The sequence below is a fragment of the Hippoglossus hippoglossus genome, chromosome 17, assembly GCF_009819705.1.
Source record: "Hippoglossus hippoglossus isolate fHipHip1 chromosome 17, fHipHip1.pri, whole genome shotgun sequence".
Taxonomy (NCBI): Eukaryota; Metazoa; Chordata; class Actinopteri; order Pleuronectiformes; family Pleuronectidae; genus Hippoglossus; species Hippoglossus hippoglossus.
In genome coordinates, this window is record NC_047167.1 from 885,942 (window position 1) to 898,918 (window position 12,977).

The following is a 12,977-nucleotide window of genomic DNA, read 5'->3' on the forward strand; positions in this document are numbered from 1 at the left end:
CGCACCTCAGTGGAGAGTAATGCTGCTGCTCTAAGAAGCGCTCCAACATTTCACAGGCGCTGTTCCATCTCGTAGCTGCATCTGTCATGAGCTTGTGCTCGGGGAGATTAAGTAACTTCTGCTTTTCATTCAGGACATGGCTTGCAATTGTGCTTTTCCTAAAAAAAGCCACGATGCTGCGAGTTCTTCCCAGTTTACAGGAAACAGTGGGCGTCTTGAGTGCACGTTGAACGGCCAGATTCAGACTGTGCGCAAAGCATTTCACGTGCCCTAACTTCACCAGTTTTTCACTTTTCCCTTCCATGTTTGTTTTGAATTGAGACGTGTGCTGTTTTTGGCTATGCTGCCACCTATTGGCATTATTGTGCACTGCACCATAGGTTATGTTTCGTTTTCAAGACTGCCGTCACAGCATCTGATGCCGTATCGATACAGTAGCATCTGCATCGATACATGCATCAGCAAGGAGGACGTCACGATGTATTACCATATCGATTTTTTTTAGCACAGCCCTACTGTACGCTTACTTTGACACACGTACGAACATTTTAGAGATGCAGACGCGAGGTGCTGAACGGAAGCCAGATTATTGATCCACTTCATCATTAACGTTAAAGCCAACCGAGTTATTTGTGCTCGTGCGAAATTACTGTTTCATAAGAACCTTCAATTGAAAAAGATATAAAACAACTTACGTTCAGATGCCATTAAACAGCAGAGTTGCAGATCTGAGTCATTAATAGTTTTTAATATCTTAAGCTAAAGTACGTCATTAGTTTTCATTTAGTGTGTGTGTGTGTGTGTGTGTGTGTGTGTGTGTGTGTGTGTGTGTGTGTGTGTGTGTGTGTGTGTGTGTGTGTGTGTGTGTGTGTGTGTGTGTGTGTGTGTGTGTGTGAAATCGCTGCAGTGAAGGTGACTGTGCCATCAGGCGCGCATGAGCTCACTGGAGATCACTTACAAAGAACAAAGAAGTCGCTTTTATCCAAAGCGACTTACAATTAGTGCATTCAACCATGAGGGTACAAACCCAGAACAAGTCATCAGTTCGAAGCGATTTTTTTTTTCAGGCACTGTGCTTTCTATCATTCTCACTCACTGTATTAACAGCAGCAGCAGTGTACTTTCTTTATTAATGACATCACTGCTGTGGCCACCAAACAATTTGTCTTTCTTCACAAACACCTCGATGTCGGTGTCAGAAAGTTGTGCTTGTAGAGGGCGGACTGTGAGGCAGAATGTAATTCATTTTGAAAAACCTTGAATTACAAGAAACAAAGGAAAGATGAGATAATGCCCAGCAGACTTCAGATGTCTCAACTGATTATATATATATGAAGAACAGACTGGCCAGGCCAGGGTAGCTTCAGAGTGGCTCGAGTTTAAAACTTGAGACTGACTGACTTCAGGGAAGGGGAGGGACAACTGCCAAACAGCTAGACATGAAGGCCCTTACATGAATAAACAACCTGCACCTCAAAACAGTAAGAAAGTCAACACATTCATTGATACAGGATGCAACCATTTACATGCAACAAAAAAAAGAGACAGAACAGAATAATTGGTAGTGGCCCTGTTCACTTGCTGGGAAGAGATTTGAGGCGCAAGTTGTTGTTTTTTTCAACATCCTTTAGAGGGCGTTGGTGTAAAAGTTTTTCAATCTGATGTGATACATGCACTGCAGTATGATTATGAAATCCTGTTGTTATCTGATGAGTGGGAGCATGCACCTATAACTGCAAGCTCAGTGAATAGGGAACTGCTAAAAATAGCAAACTGTTGCACTCAGAGCACACACAGACAACAAAACCTGGGAATGGAAAGATCTGGGAACAAAGGTACAAAACTATAACCTTATTGATAATGGTAGACCTATCATGTGTAAAAGGTGTGTTCAAAAGAGAGTACTGCTCAATGGTTCCTGTAAAATGTGTATCAAAATGAAAATGCTTGTTTTCTGCTTATACGCCTAAATAAAATATTGAAACATAAAAGGAGGGTCAGAGGTCAACAAATACTGGTTTACAAAAGGATTCTCAGCATTTGAAATTAGTATTTTCATAAATAAAAGTTTCACAAATTTGATAGTGGTGATGCTTTACTCAACATGGATGTTACCTCCCTTAGTCCTTCCTAGCTCTATGTTTCTTCCTACCTGGATGTCAAGGGTGGAGAAATAGCTGTTCAGGTGTTCAGGATCATTGATGTTTGGCTCCCAGCACACTGGACACACCATGTCCCTGATGTGTTTGTCCCTTACAGCGATAGTGAAGTGCTGCTGGAAACAACCACAGCACACCGAACACTGGCATGATGTTAGAGACTGCATCTGAAAGGGAAGAGAGGGGGAAATTAGTGAAGATGTGCTTCTGTTTTGCAAAACTTGTAGAAACATTTACTGTATCAGTACCTTGCTGTGGGGAAAGACAGAAAGGCAGATGGGACACTCTTTAGCCAGCACTCTCCTGATAAACTCCCTGTCATGGGACTCTCGTACAGCCTGCACGACATCCTCCAGTGAGTAAGAAGCAGTATGCTCCAGAAGAAGTGACAGTGCCAGCTCACAGCGACCCCAGCTCGGAAGATCATACACAGCAAGTAGCCTACGACATATCCGCTGGAAGAGATGAAGGAATTATATAAAAGATAGACCTCACATATCCTACCAGCTATACCAGTCAAACTTTGGAGAGGAGACCTTTGACCTTAAACTAAACATGAATCATCACAATGATCAATTATAATAAAAATCATATTAATTCCACACAGAATAGAGGTTGAGGTTGGGAGGAATCTTTAACAACAAGGGCAGAAGCATGCTGACAGCAGAGAGTGAAAGGAGTGGCTACACTTCCTTCACTCCAAATGAGGGGAAGTAATTCCTTAAAGGTATTCCTTAGATATACAATCCAAGAAAGGGATGGATTTGAGGTCACAGTAAACTTGACCTTTGAATTTTGCCACCCATTTTCAGAACAGTTCACTCAAAACAATGTTTGTGTCAGATGTAATGAAACCCACTCTTGGTGTAACAATGTGAGAACCAAGAGATGCAAACACAGAGAACACCAAGGAAGCCAAGTGATGAAGTAAAACTCAAGGTCTTTAATAAAACAAGCAAAGGTCAGGCAAGCAGGCCGATAATACAAGCAGACAAACCCAAAAGGGGAGAAGGCAAACAATCCAAAAACCAGAAAAAAGGCAAAAGTCACGCAGAAGCAACACTATAAAAAAGAGAGTTTAGCACTTGGAGGAACCATGAGATGATCTGGCAGGCAAGTGGTGTGTGAGCAGGTTCATATAAACTGGGTGACTGATTGATGTTGAGGTGCAAGTGTGATGGGTGCAGTGGTGGGGAAACAATGGGAGGAAGTGAAGCTGGAGTCCATGGGCAGAATGAGTAAAAAACTAAATGAAACAGGAAGTTACAAACTAAAATCCATGATAGTTAAGGAGCAGATGTTACCCTAAGTGTTTCTGACACATTGAATTCACACTATGAACTTGGTGTCTCCTGCTAGATAGTAGGAAGGTGGTGAGGCTGAGGGTGGGGTCCTTCACCATGCCGTCTAAATGAATATGGCTGAAGACTGGACTCTCACCTGTTTGTCAGGATGATGGATGTCTACTGGAGGTTCGGCTTTCTCACTCCAGATACGGTTGTGGAAGGGCTCCAGCAGGGGTCTCTGCAGCAGGGCCAGAGCTCCTCGTACCTCACCACCACTCTGTTTCAAAACCTCATGGCAGCGAGCCTCTTCTCTGAAGCCCAGTGCACACAGCTCCTTTATCTGAGGGAGTAGGGTAAAGAAAAGTGACGATACCATGTCTCGACAGAAAGAAGACTGACAGAATAGTCAATTGTTACCTTGGCAAGTCTGTCTCTCAGAGCTTGTCTGGCTGCTCTCTCGGAGTCTCCGCCTGCTGTCAGCCAGGCTTGCTTAGCCTCTGCTCTGGACAGCTGGATCCCACTTTCTGTCTCTGCAGGGTTCTCCTCTCTCCCAGCATCCGCAACAGGAGCTTCACTTGACCTGCTCTGTGTTAGAGGACAGTTAATCGTTATCAGAAATCCCAGCTGACAGTCACAGTCTGAGGAGCATAAAGGTGTGAGAGAAACATCCTTCTGCAGAGCCGGACAGCCCCCACCGTTTCAGATGTACACATGCACGAGTCATGGAACCACCTTTTAGATCTACGCCTGCGCCACCAGTTTGACATACGCATACGTGGAAAACAAGGAGAACCGAACTCTATTAAGGCTAACAACATTATTAAATTACATATATATAAATACTGTAAATTTTCCTTGTCTTCTATAAAAAAACGTTTGTGGATATTGACTTTTTAAATCTATTTAAACATTTATGAAGTTAAACCAGCCGTAGCCCCCACCCAGACTGCTAGGAACCTGGGTGTGACACTCGACAGCCAACTCTCCCTTACTGCCAACATTACTGCAACAACCTGTTCCTGTAGATTCATGCTGCACAACATCAGGAGAATACGTCCCCTTCTCACTCAGAAGGCGGTGCAGGTTCTGGTCCAGGCTCTGGTCATCTCACACCTAGACTACTGCAACTCCCTCCTGGCTGGTCTACCTGCTAGTGCCATCCAACCTCTGCAGCTCATCCAGAATGCAGCAGCTCGACTGGTCTTCAACCTACCTAAGTTCACTCACACTACTCTGCTCCTCCGCTCTCCTTCACTGGTTACCAGTGGCTGCCCGCATCCACTTCAAGACACTATTTGAGTACTGTGCTGGGAATGGATCGGGCCCAGTCTACATCCAGGACATGGTTAAATCTTACACCCCAGCCCATCCACTCCAGTCTGCATCTGCCAATCGGCTTGTTGCTCCCTCACTGCGAGCTAACCACTCACCAAAATCACGACTGTTTGCTGTCCTGGCTCCTAAATCGTGGAACGAGCTCCCCATTGACATCAGGACATCAGAAAGTCCACACATCTTCCGCCGCAAACTAAAAACACACCTCTTCCGAATACACCTTGGATAAGAAGATGATGTCTAATAACCAATAAAAAAAAAAAAAATATATATATATATATATATATATATATATTAAGCACTTGTAGCACTTGTAGTTTGGCTTTTTGAAGCAAATTGTACTTACTTGATATCTTGCTGTTCTGGGTTTGAATGCACTTATTGTAAGTCGCTTTGGATAAAAGCATCAGCGAAATGAAATGTAATGTAATGTAATGTAATTAATCTGAAACAGCTGTATACCTATACACATACACACATATATATATATATATATATATATATATATATTTTTTTTTTTTAAATTTATACTGATTTTGCGTGCTTTTTAAAGGAAACATAAACTTAAAGAGCTTTTCATTGACTTTGATTTGGGCACAAAGATGGATTAAACAAAGATGGAAATCTGAGTGGAGATACAGAGTGCTGCTTAAAGATGTTCACTATTATGCCACCAGTGTATTTTTTGGTCTATCATAGATGCTGAAATTAAGTTTCAGGATAGATGATCTTAATATGAATACTAGATGTTCAGTTTCCTTCTATTAGTTGGTCTGGAACTCCTTCATGTGAAGGTCTAAAACAGGGACTCTGACTTGCGCATGCATATGTCTAACACGGTGGCTTGTGCATGTGTAGGTCTAAAATGGTGGGGGGCATTGGCTCTCCTGCTCTGCAGATCGATATTGCTGAGAGAAGCATACTGACTGTGTGCTGTGTTGCAGTCTTGTCAGACTTAGGGGATGCCGCTACCAACATCCTGATCTGGTCCAACAGCGGAGGAAGCTCTGACTTTAACCACTTGTAGGGCAAGATGCTGCTGTCTCCTGCCACCCTCATGCTTGTGTATACCTCTTCTGGACTCATTCCTTTCTTCTCCCCATCCTGATGCACACAAAAGGGACAGATACAAATAAAACACCAACTGAAGTTTATATCACAGGAAAGTAAAGAGGTGATGGAGGTGACTTGCTCTTATCAGTTGAATCAGCTTAAGCCCCTCCTCTTTCATCAGCCTCTGTCTCCAGCAGTCCAGGTCTTCAGGGGCAGGCTCTTTGGGTTTGATTGGCAGGGCAGGGACCCGTCTGACAGGAGAGGGAGGGCGGAGCTTCACAGGCAGGGGTGCAGGCTCTGGACGAGCCAGGTCACACATGTCACACACTGTAGCAGGAGTATAGTTCAGATATGTACAGAACTGACACACCCACTGGAGAGAGGGAGAGAGGGAGAGAGAGAGGGAGAGAGAGAGGGAGAGAGGGGGAGAGAGGGAGTTAGAAAGAAAGTGTCATCTCTTCTGTGGGGATTATGTCAGGCTGTGGAAGTTGTACAGCAGTACAGATATCTTGGGACTGTAATTGATGGCAAGCTGACCTTTGAGCATCACGTGGACGCTGTGTGTAGGAAAGGTCATCAGCGCATATTTTTTTTACAAAATCACTTTTATGAAAATGTTTTTTTGTTTTATTGAATCTGTTCTTTCCTTTTCTTTTATTAGTTGGTACTGGTTACTGAAATTGAAAAATAAGAACCAACTACAAGGCATTGTCAGAGTGTGCAGCAAAACAGCAGGCACCAACTTTAACGACCTCCCGAACAATCCCAATGTCAGGGGCCTCATTTATAACCGTTGCGTCGGCACAAAACTTGGTCTGAAAGATGCGTACGCCACTTCTCATGCAAACGTTGGGATCTATAAAAACAAACTTGACAGGAGAATGTGCGCAATTGTACGCTAACTCTGACCCCATGTGTACAAACATCTTGGAGATGGAGAGGTGGTGAACTGAAGCCAGATTATTCATCCACTTCATCATTAACATTAAAACCAACAGCGTTATTTGTGCTCGTGCGACATAACTGTTCCATACGAACCTTCGCTGCAGTGAACGTGACTGTGCGATCAGGCGCAGATTGAAGATTGAAAAAAAATATTCAATCTTCCATTTCCAAATAATATCCCAGAGTGGAGGTTAGGATCCACTGATGTGTGAAGTAATCGGTCCGATCGCACAAATATATAAATACTGTGATGACACTCGTGCTTAATGTTGTGTGATGGATACACTGGCACAGGAGTACACAAATTGAAAGGATTAGGAGGAAACGAGTGTCCAGTGATCACAAAGATTTTTTGTCTTATGATGATAACTGACGAATCAGGGCATAGTGCTATCTTAAAAAAGCCCACGATTAAAGACCCACCAGCTCACGTTTCAAACAGATTCTCTCAACGACACACCCGTTGAGAAGCAAACTCTGGTCATGGGCGACTCGGTCCTGAGAAACGTGAGGTTAGCGACACCAGCGACCATAGTCAATTGCATGCCAGGGTCCAGAGCAGGCGACATCGAATCCAAACTAAAGCTGCTGGCTAAAACTAAACATAAATACAGTAAGATCGTAATTCACGTCAGCAGCAACGACTCCCGGCTTCGTATGTCGGAGGTCACTAAAGTTAATGTTGAGTCGGTGTGTGTTTTTGCAAAAACGATGTCGGACACTGTAGTTTTCTCTGGACCTCTTCCTAACATGACAGGTGATGACCTGTTTAGCCGCATGTTGTCTTTTAACCGCTGGCTGTCGAGCTGGTGTCCTGTAAACGGTGTGGGCTTTGTAGATAATTGGCAAACTTTTTGGAGGAAACCTGGTCTTGTTAGGAGAGACGGCGTTCATCCCACTTGGGATGGAGCAGCTCTCTTATCTAGGAATATTACCCAGTCTATTAAATGACAACCCAGAGTTGGGACCAGGACGCAGAGCTGCAGTGCTAAACACTTCTTTGCACTCCCTCTGGTTTCTCCAGGAAAGTAATGTATATGAAGACTTTCAGTCGGGGTTTAGAGCCAATCACAGCACGGAGACAGCCTTGGCAAAAGTCACTAATGACCTTCTAATAGCTTCAGATCAGGGATTTGTGTCTGTCCTTGTTCTGTTAGATCTTAGTGCAGCATTCGACACTATTGATCATCACGTTTTATTACAGAGACTAGTTAATTAGCATTAAAGGAACTGCCCTAAACTGGTTTAAATCATATTTTTCACATTGATTCCAATTTGTGCAAATTAATGATGAGTCATCTGAGTGCACCAAAGTTAACCACGGTGTTCCACAGGGCTCTGTGCTTGGCCCAATTTTATTCTCATTATATATACTTCCACTAGGAAACATTATCAGGACACACTCGGTAAATTTCCACAGCTATGCAGATGACACCCAGTTATACTAACTTGAACAGTGTAATCAATTAACTAAACTCCAAGCATGTCTCAAGGACATAAAAACCTGGATGACCTGCAATTTTCTCTTGTTACATTCAGATAAAACAGAGATTCTAATACTTGGCCCTAAACACCTTAGAGATACATAATCTAATGATATAGCTGCGCTAGACGACATTGCCCTTGCTTCCAATGAAACAGTCAGGAACTTGGGAGTCCATTGGTAAGCAGGAGAATTTAATATGCATGTGGTGCTTTGCATTGACCATTTGTGGTTGAATGCGGACATGTAGAGGGCGGAATATGAGGCAGATCCGTGACGCACATTTCCAGGTGGACTGTGATTTATAAAATCAACACTGCCTTCAGGTATGAGGGCGCACAGTTTTATAAATCTGAATCTTTTTGGCGTACGTCATTTTTGGCTTTTGTGCGCACGTACACTTTTAGTATGAATCCTACGCACTTCCTACGTTTTATAAATGAAGCCCCTGGTCCTTGAAGAAGGCCAAGTCGATTCTGGCTGATCCCAGATATATTTTACCGAGCTGCAGGACAAGGAACTAATTTGTCCCTGCTATCACTAGCCTTTTAAATACCCTCACATAAGTGTATTAAGTATATTTTGTGTTTCTGTTAAAACAAATACAAATACACCTTAAAACTAGGGGATTGAAATGTTAAAGAAAGTGAAAAAAAAATCCTGGATTCGGAGTTGATTAAGGGGGCGGTCCTTAATTGAATCTGAAAGTTAATGGATTGTTCCTTAGCCCATACCCCAACCTTCCATCAAGTTTTTGTTTGTGTAATCCTGACAAACAAATAGCAATCAAAGACAAATAGCAATGAAAACATGACCTCCTTAGAAACAATGATATATATATAAATATATATATACAGAATATATTAAATGAACTTTGAATGTATCAAATGGATGTGCCCAATTATTCTGATCTGCCCCAAAATTTCAAGATTCTTTCTTGGGCCATGCCCCTCCAAAAATGTTATGGAAATCGGATCAGTAGTTTATGCATAATCCTGCTAACTAACAAACTGATGAAAACATAACCTCCTTGGTGGAAGTAAATAGGTACACACTACAGCTGCTTTCAGACATGCACTGGACTCCGCAGAGTCTTCTCCAGAGGAGGTGCATGTGTGAACGAAAATGTCCGATTGAGATGCTCAACAGTTCCTAGGGACTTTGTCCGCCTGAACTTCTATAGTATACAACCGTAGAAATCTAGGAGAATTAGATGTGTGAATACAGCGGGGGGGGGGGGGGGGGGGGGGGTTGATGACGCTTCTAACGCGCGGCAGATGCAAAAATGAAAAAAACTAGAAGTCAACAAATATAAAAGCTATATAAGAGCTGGCGACGGTGTCGAAAGTGCTGTAAATATAATCACTTATATACTTCACTTCTTGTCTCTGTCTGCTGCACCCCCCCCCCCCCCCGCTCCACCTCTCGCCTGAATAATGCAGAGGATTCTCCCAATTTTGCCCCGAGATCATGTCTGAAAACGCCTTAAGTGATACCAACCGCACCCTCAATGTTTACATAATTCTCTATAAAATCTACAAAAATGTTGAAAAATGCCCTATCCCACAGTATTAAAGAAAGATTATTATTATTATTAAACAAATAATTATTGGATCCACGTTAAACAGATCTCCACCATTTAATTTACACTTAAAGTACATAAAATAAAAGAAAACATGTTTAAGAGGGTGAAATACACTGCTGGAGAGGGACTTTAGGTTGGAAATAAGAGTGATTTAGGAGAATTGCTGCATTCACCAATTTTCTTGTTTAGTTTTCCTACAAGTATTTTTTTCGTCCACTTAAAGTGCTTTACATTACAAGTTTCATTCTTTCATTTATCTATCTATCACATAGGGGGGAAAAGCTTTGTTTTCTTAAAACAATCACAATTGTCTTGATGGCTCTAAGACCAGGATGCAGCAATGGAGAACCTCATTACACAATAGTGTCAAGGGGGACTTGTTTAGGTGGAACATTAGACAAGGAGAGATTACCACTGTCATAGAAATGTGCAATTCTCAGCAAAGCAAACACCACAAACTCAATAAAATATATATGCTGGCTGTTAGAGTGCAAAACCTTGATATTTTCAGTGTGTAGATTTTCACCTTGGAGATCATTAAAAGTTATAACAGACTGTAAGAGGGGGGGAGGAGAATCTGTGAAGGTCAAGTGAGTCAGACCAGGAGCAGAAGAAAAAGTTTATAAGCTATTATAAATCCTCTTGAAGTGGACATGAATGTGTGAATAGTTGTTGAGACATTTCAGCATTATCTGGTCTGATCAAACAGGTGTAGACAGTGGGCATAACGCCGGGTTCACACAGGACGCGGAAGCGCAGCGCCGTTCTCCAGCGCGCAGCCGCCTGGCTGTTCACACGGGACGTGCATTTCTCCGCTGGTCAGCCCCATAGACTGTATATATAAGGTCAGCCCGCGATTCTGCTTTCTCCGCTTGTTGTTGTACCCGTTGAATGTCGGGGTTCGGGGGTAAATGATGGTCTTCATAGCCCCCCCCACCCCTCTCTTTCTCTCTCTGTCTGTCTGCTTGTGTGCTTGTAGTGGATGGGCAGAGGGGGACATTTAATTATGTGATTGTGAAAATTGAGAAAATTAAAACTCCAGGACAACAGAAGGGGAATACAAAGTATGGGAATGCATATTTGATAATTTATGTCGTATAAAATATGTCATTTATATCGTTTAAAATCATTTTTCAGTGTGTTTCCTGGCGCTATACGCTCGCGGCAAGCGGAAAAAATAGACTCGACGCCGAAACCATCGGTGCAGGGCGCGAGGCGCCCTTGGCGCTGCGCGGCGCGGCGCATCGCAGCCTATGTGAACGGCACAATTGAGTAACAGGGGGGCGGAAAGGAGGCGCCTGGCTTTCCTTGGCGCGGCGAGCCGTGGCGCTGCGCTTCCGCGTCCTGTGTGAACCCGGCGTAACATTCCTGGAACCGAGGCTATGAACAAGCTTGATAAGCATCACACACACACACACACACACACACACACACACACACACACACACACACACACACACACACACACACACACACACACACACACACACACACACACACACACACACACACACACACACACACACCTAACTGACCTGGCTGTCGGGGTCACCAGGCATGCCCAGCACTGGTGCTGGCGGTCTTGGAGGGTTGATAGGTGGGTGTGATGGGGTCATTGGAGGTCGTGTGGCCAAACGAGGTCTTTCACACACCTCACACAGAATACTGCTGGCAGAATTCACCATTGTACAGCTCTTACACTGCCAGTCTGAGAAGGATACATTGCATAGAAAACAAACACACACACACACACACACATTGTTAATGGAACTCAACAAAGATGGACTGAGAGTTGGGCCTGAGCCAAAATGGGTACAAATGCCTAATTTCACATACATCCTACTGGTTGGGCCTAAAAAAAAAATATATATATATATATATAATCACGCAATGCATAATTAAATATTATACCTTCCTCCAGTGTCACAGCTGAATTAGAGAGTGAAGGGTAGATGCCACAGATTAATATGTTCATTATTTTACTTAATTTAGTATGTCAGGGATTAGAAAACTCGAACAAAGTAGAATGAAAGGGGTGGGATTACTGCAGCAGCACACAACACTGACCGGTGATTGTGGTAGACTGAGATTCCTCCGCTTTAGAGCTGATGGATTCCAAACGAGGGCGCTCACAGTCCAAACACAGCACATCCTGGATGGAGTTGACTTTAGTGCAGTTAAGGCAACACCATGTGGAAGAACTGACACAGGGGAACAGAGAGTGACTATTAGGATTTGTTTACCAGCCATGTAAAAACAGTACTGGTGTTTCACTAGCATGCCAGGACAACTGATACGGACCTGTGATTGCTTCTGTTTTTGAATGATGATGATGATGATGACGATGATGTGACAGCTGTTCGACGGTGGTGGGCTCTCTCAGTGTAGGAGTGGTATAGTCTGTCACATTCTGAGCAGAGACCCTGGAGGCAGGTGAGGCAGTGGGCAGAGATTCTGAATATTCCACAGATAGTGCAGTTCTCTGAAACAGAGTTAACAATACACTCTACCAAATTGCCACATCATTACTTATCATCATTTACGAGAAGTCCCAGCATGATAAAAGTTTCTCTCCTTACCTGGGTGTTTGTTTGAGGAGGTGGAAAAGACTTGAATGGACCTGAGACTTTGGTGGTTGGAAGACAGGGAGAGGCCACGGCTGCTCTCCTTGAGGGAGTGGTGGTGGACGGGGAAAGCTAGAGACTTGGTCTGACTATCAGTGTGGCATGATGTGGCAGAGGAGTGGTAGACTACAGCATCAGTATTAAGGCCCACATCCTAAGAGAAGATAGGAGAGGTCATCATAAATTTCAAAATAAAAGAAAGTTCATTCAGTGCTATGTTATACTACCGCAAAACATTTGGTGGCGGATAGGTGGTAGAACATGTTGGCCACTAACCAGCAGTTTGGTGGTTTCAAACCTGGCTCCTCTTGTATGCATGCCAGTGTCTTTGGGTAAGATGCTGAACCTTTAATTGACTGCCAGTGTGTGAATGATGTGTGGTAGAAAAGTGCTGCATATAACAGCACTGTATGAAAGATTGTGTGAATAGGTGAATATGACTTGTACTGAAAAGCACTTTGAGTGGTCATTAAGACTAGAATAATGCAACATAAATCCTGAATAGCA

The 12,977-nt window shown here is 43.3% G+C and overlaps 1 protein-coding gene across 1 annotated transcript in view; it reads right to left on the reverse strand.

Annotated features, from left to right (window-relative positions):
• The window catches only part of LOC117777756 (E3 ubiquitin-protein ligase RNF31), a 47,566-nt gene that overhangs the window by 18,488 nt on the left and 16,101 nt on the right, over positions 1 to 12,977 (reverse strand). Inside the window, 10 exon segments of the mRNA XM_034612680.1 lie at positions 2,153 to 2,326; positions 2,408 to 2,614; positions 3,600 to 3,785; positions 3,863 to 4,030; positions 5,708 to 5,884; positions 5,973 to 6,206; positions 11,382 to 11,554; positions 11,914 to 12,047; positions 12,148 to 12,328; positions 12,426 to 12,624. Of these exon segments, the coding sequence (XP_034468571.1) occupies positions 2,153 to 2,326; positions 2,408 to 2,614; positions 3,600 to 3,785; positions 3,863 to 4,030; positions 5,708 to 5,884; positions 5,973 to 6,206; positions 11,382 to 11,554; positions 11,914 to 12,047; positions 12,148 to 12,328; positions 12,426 to 12,624 (1,833 nt within the window).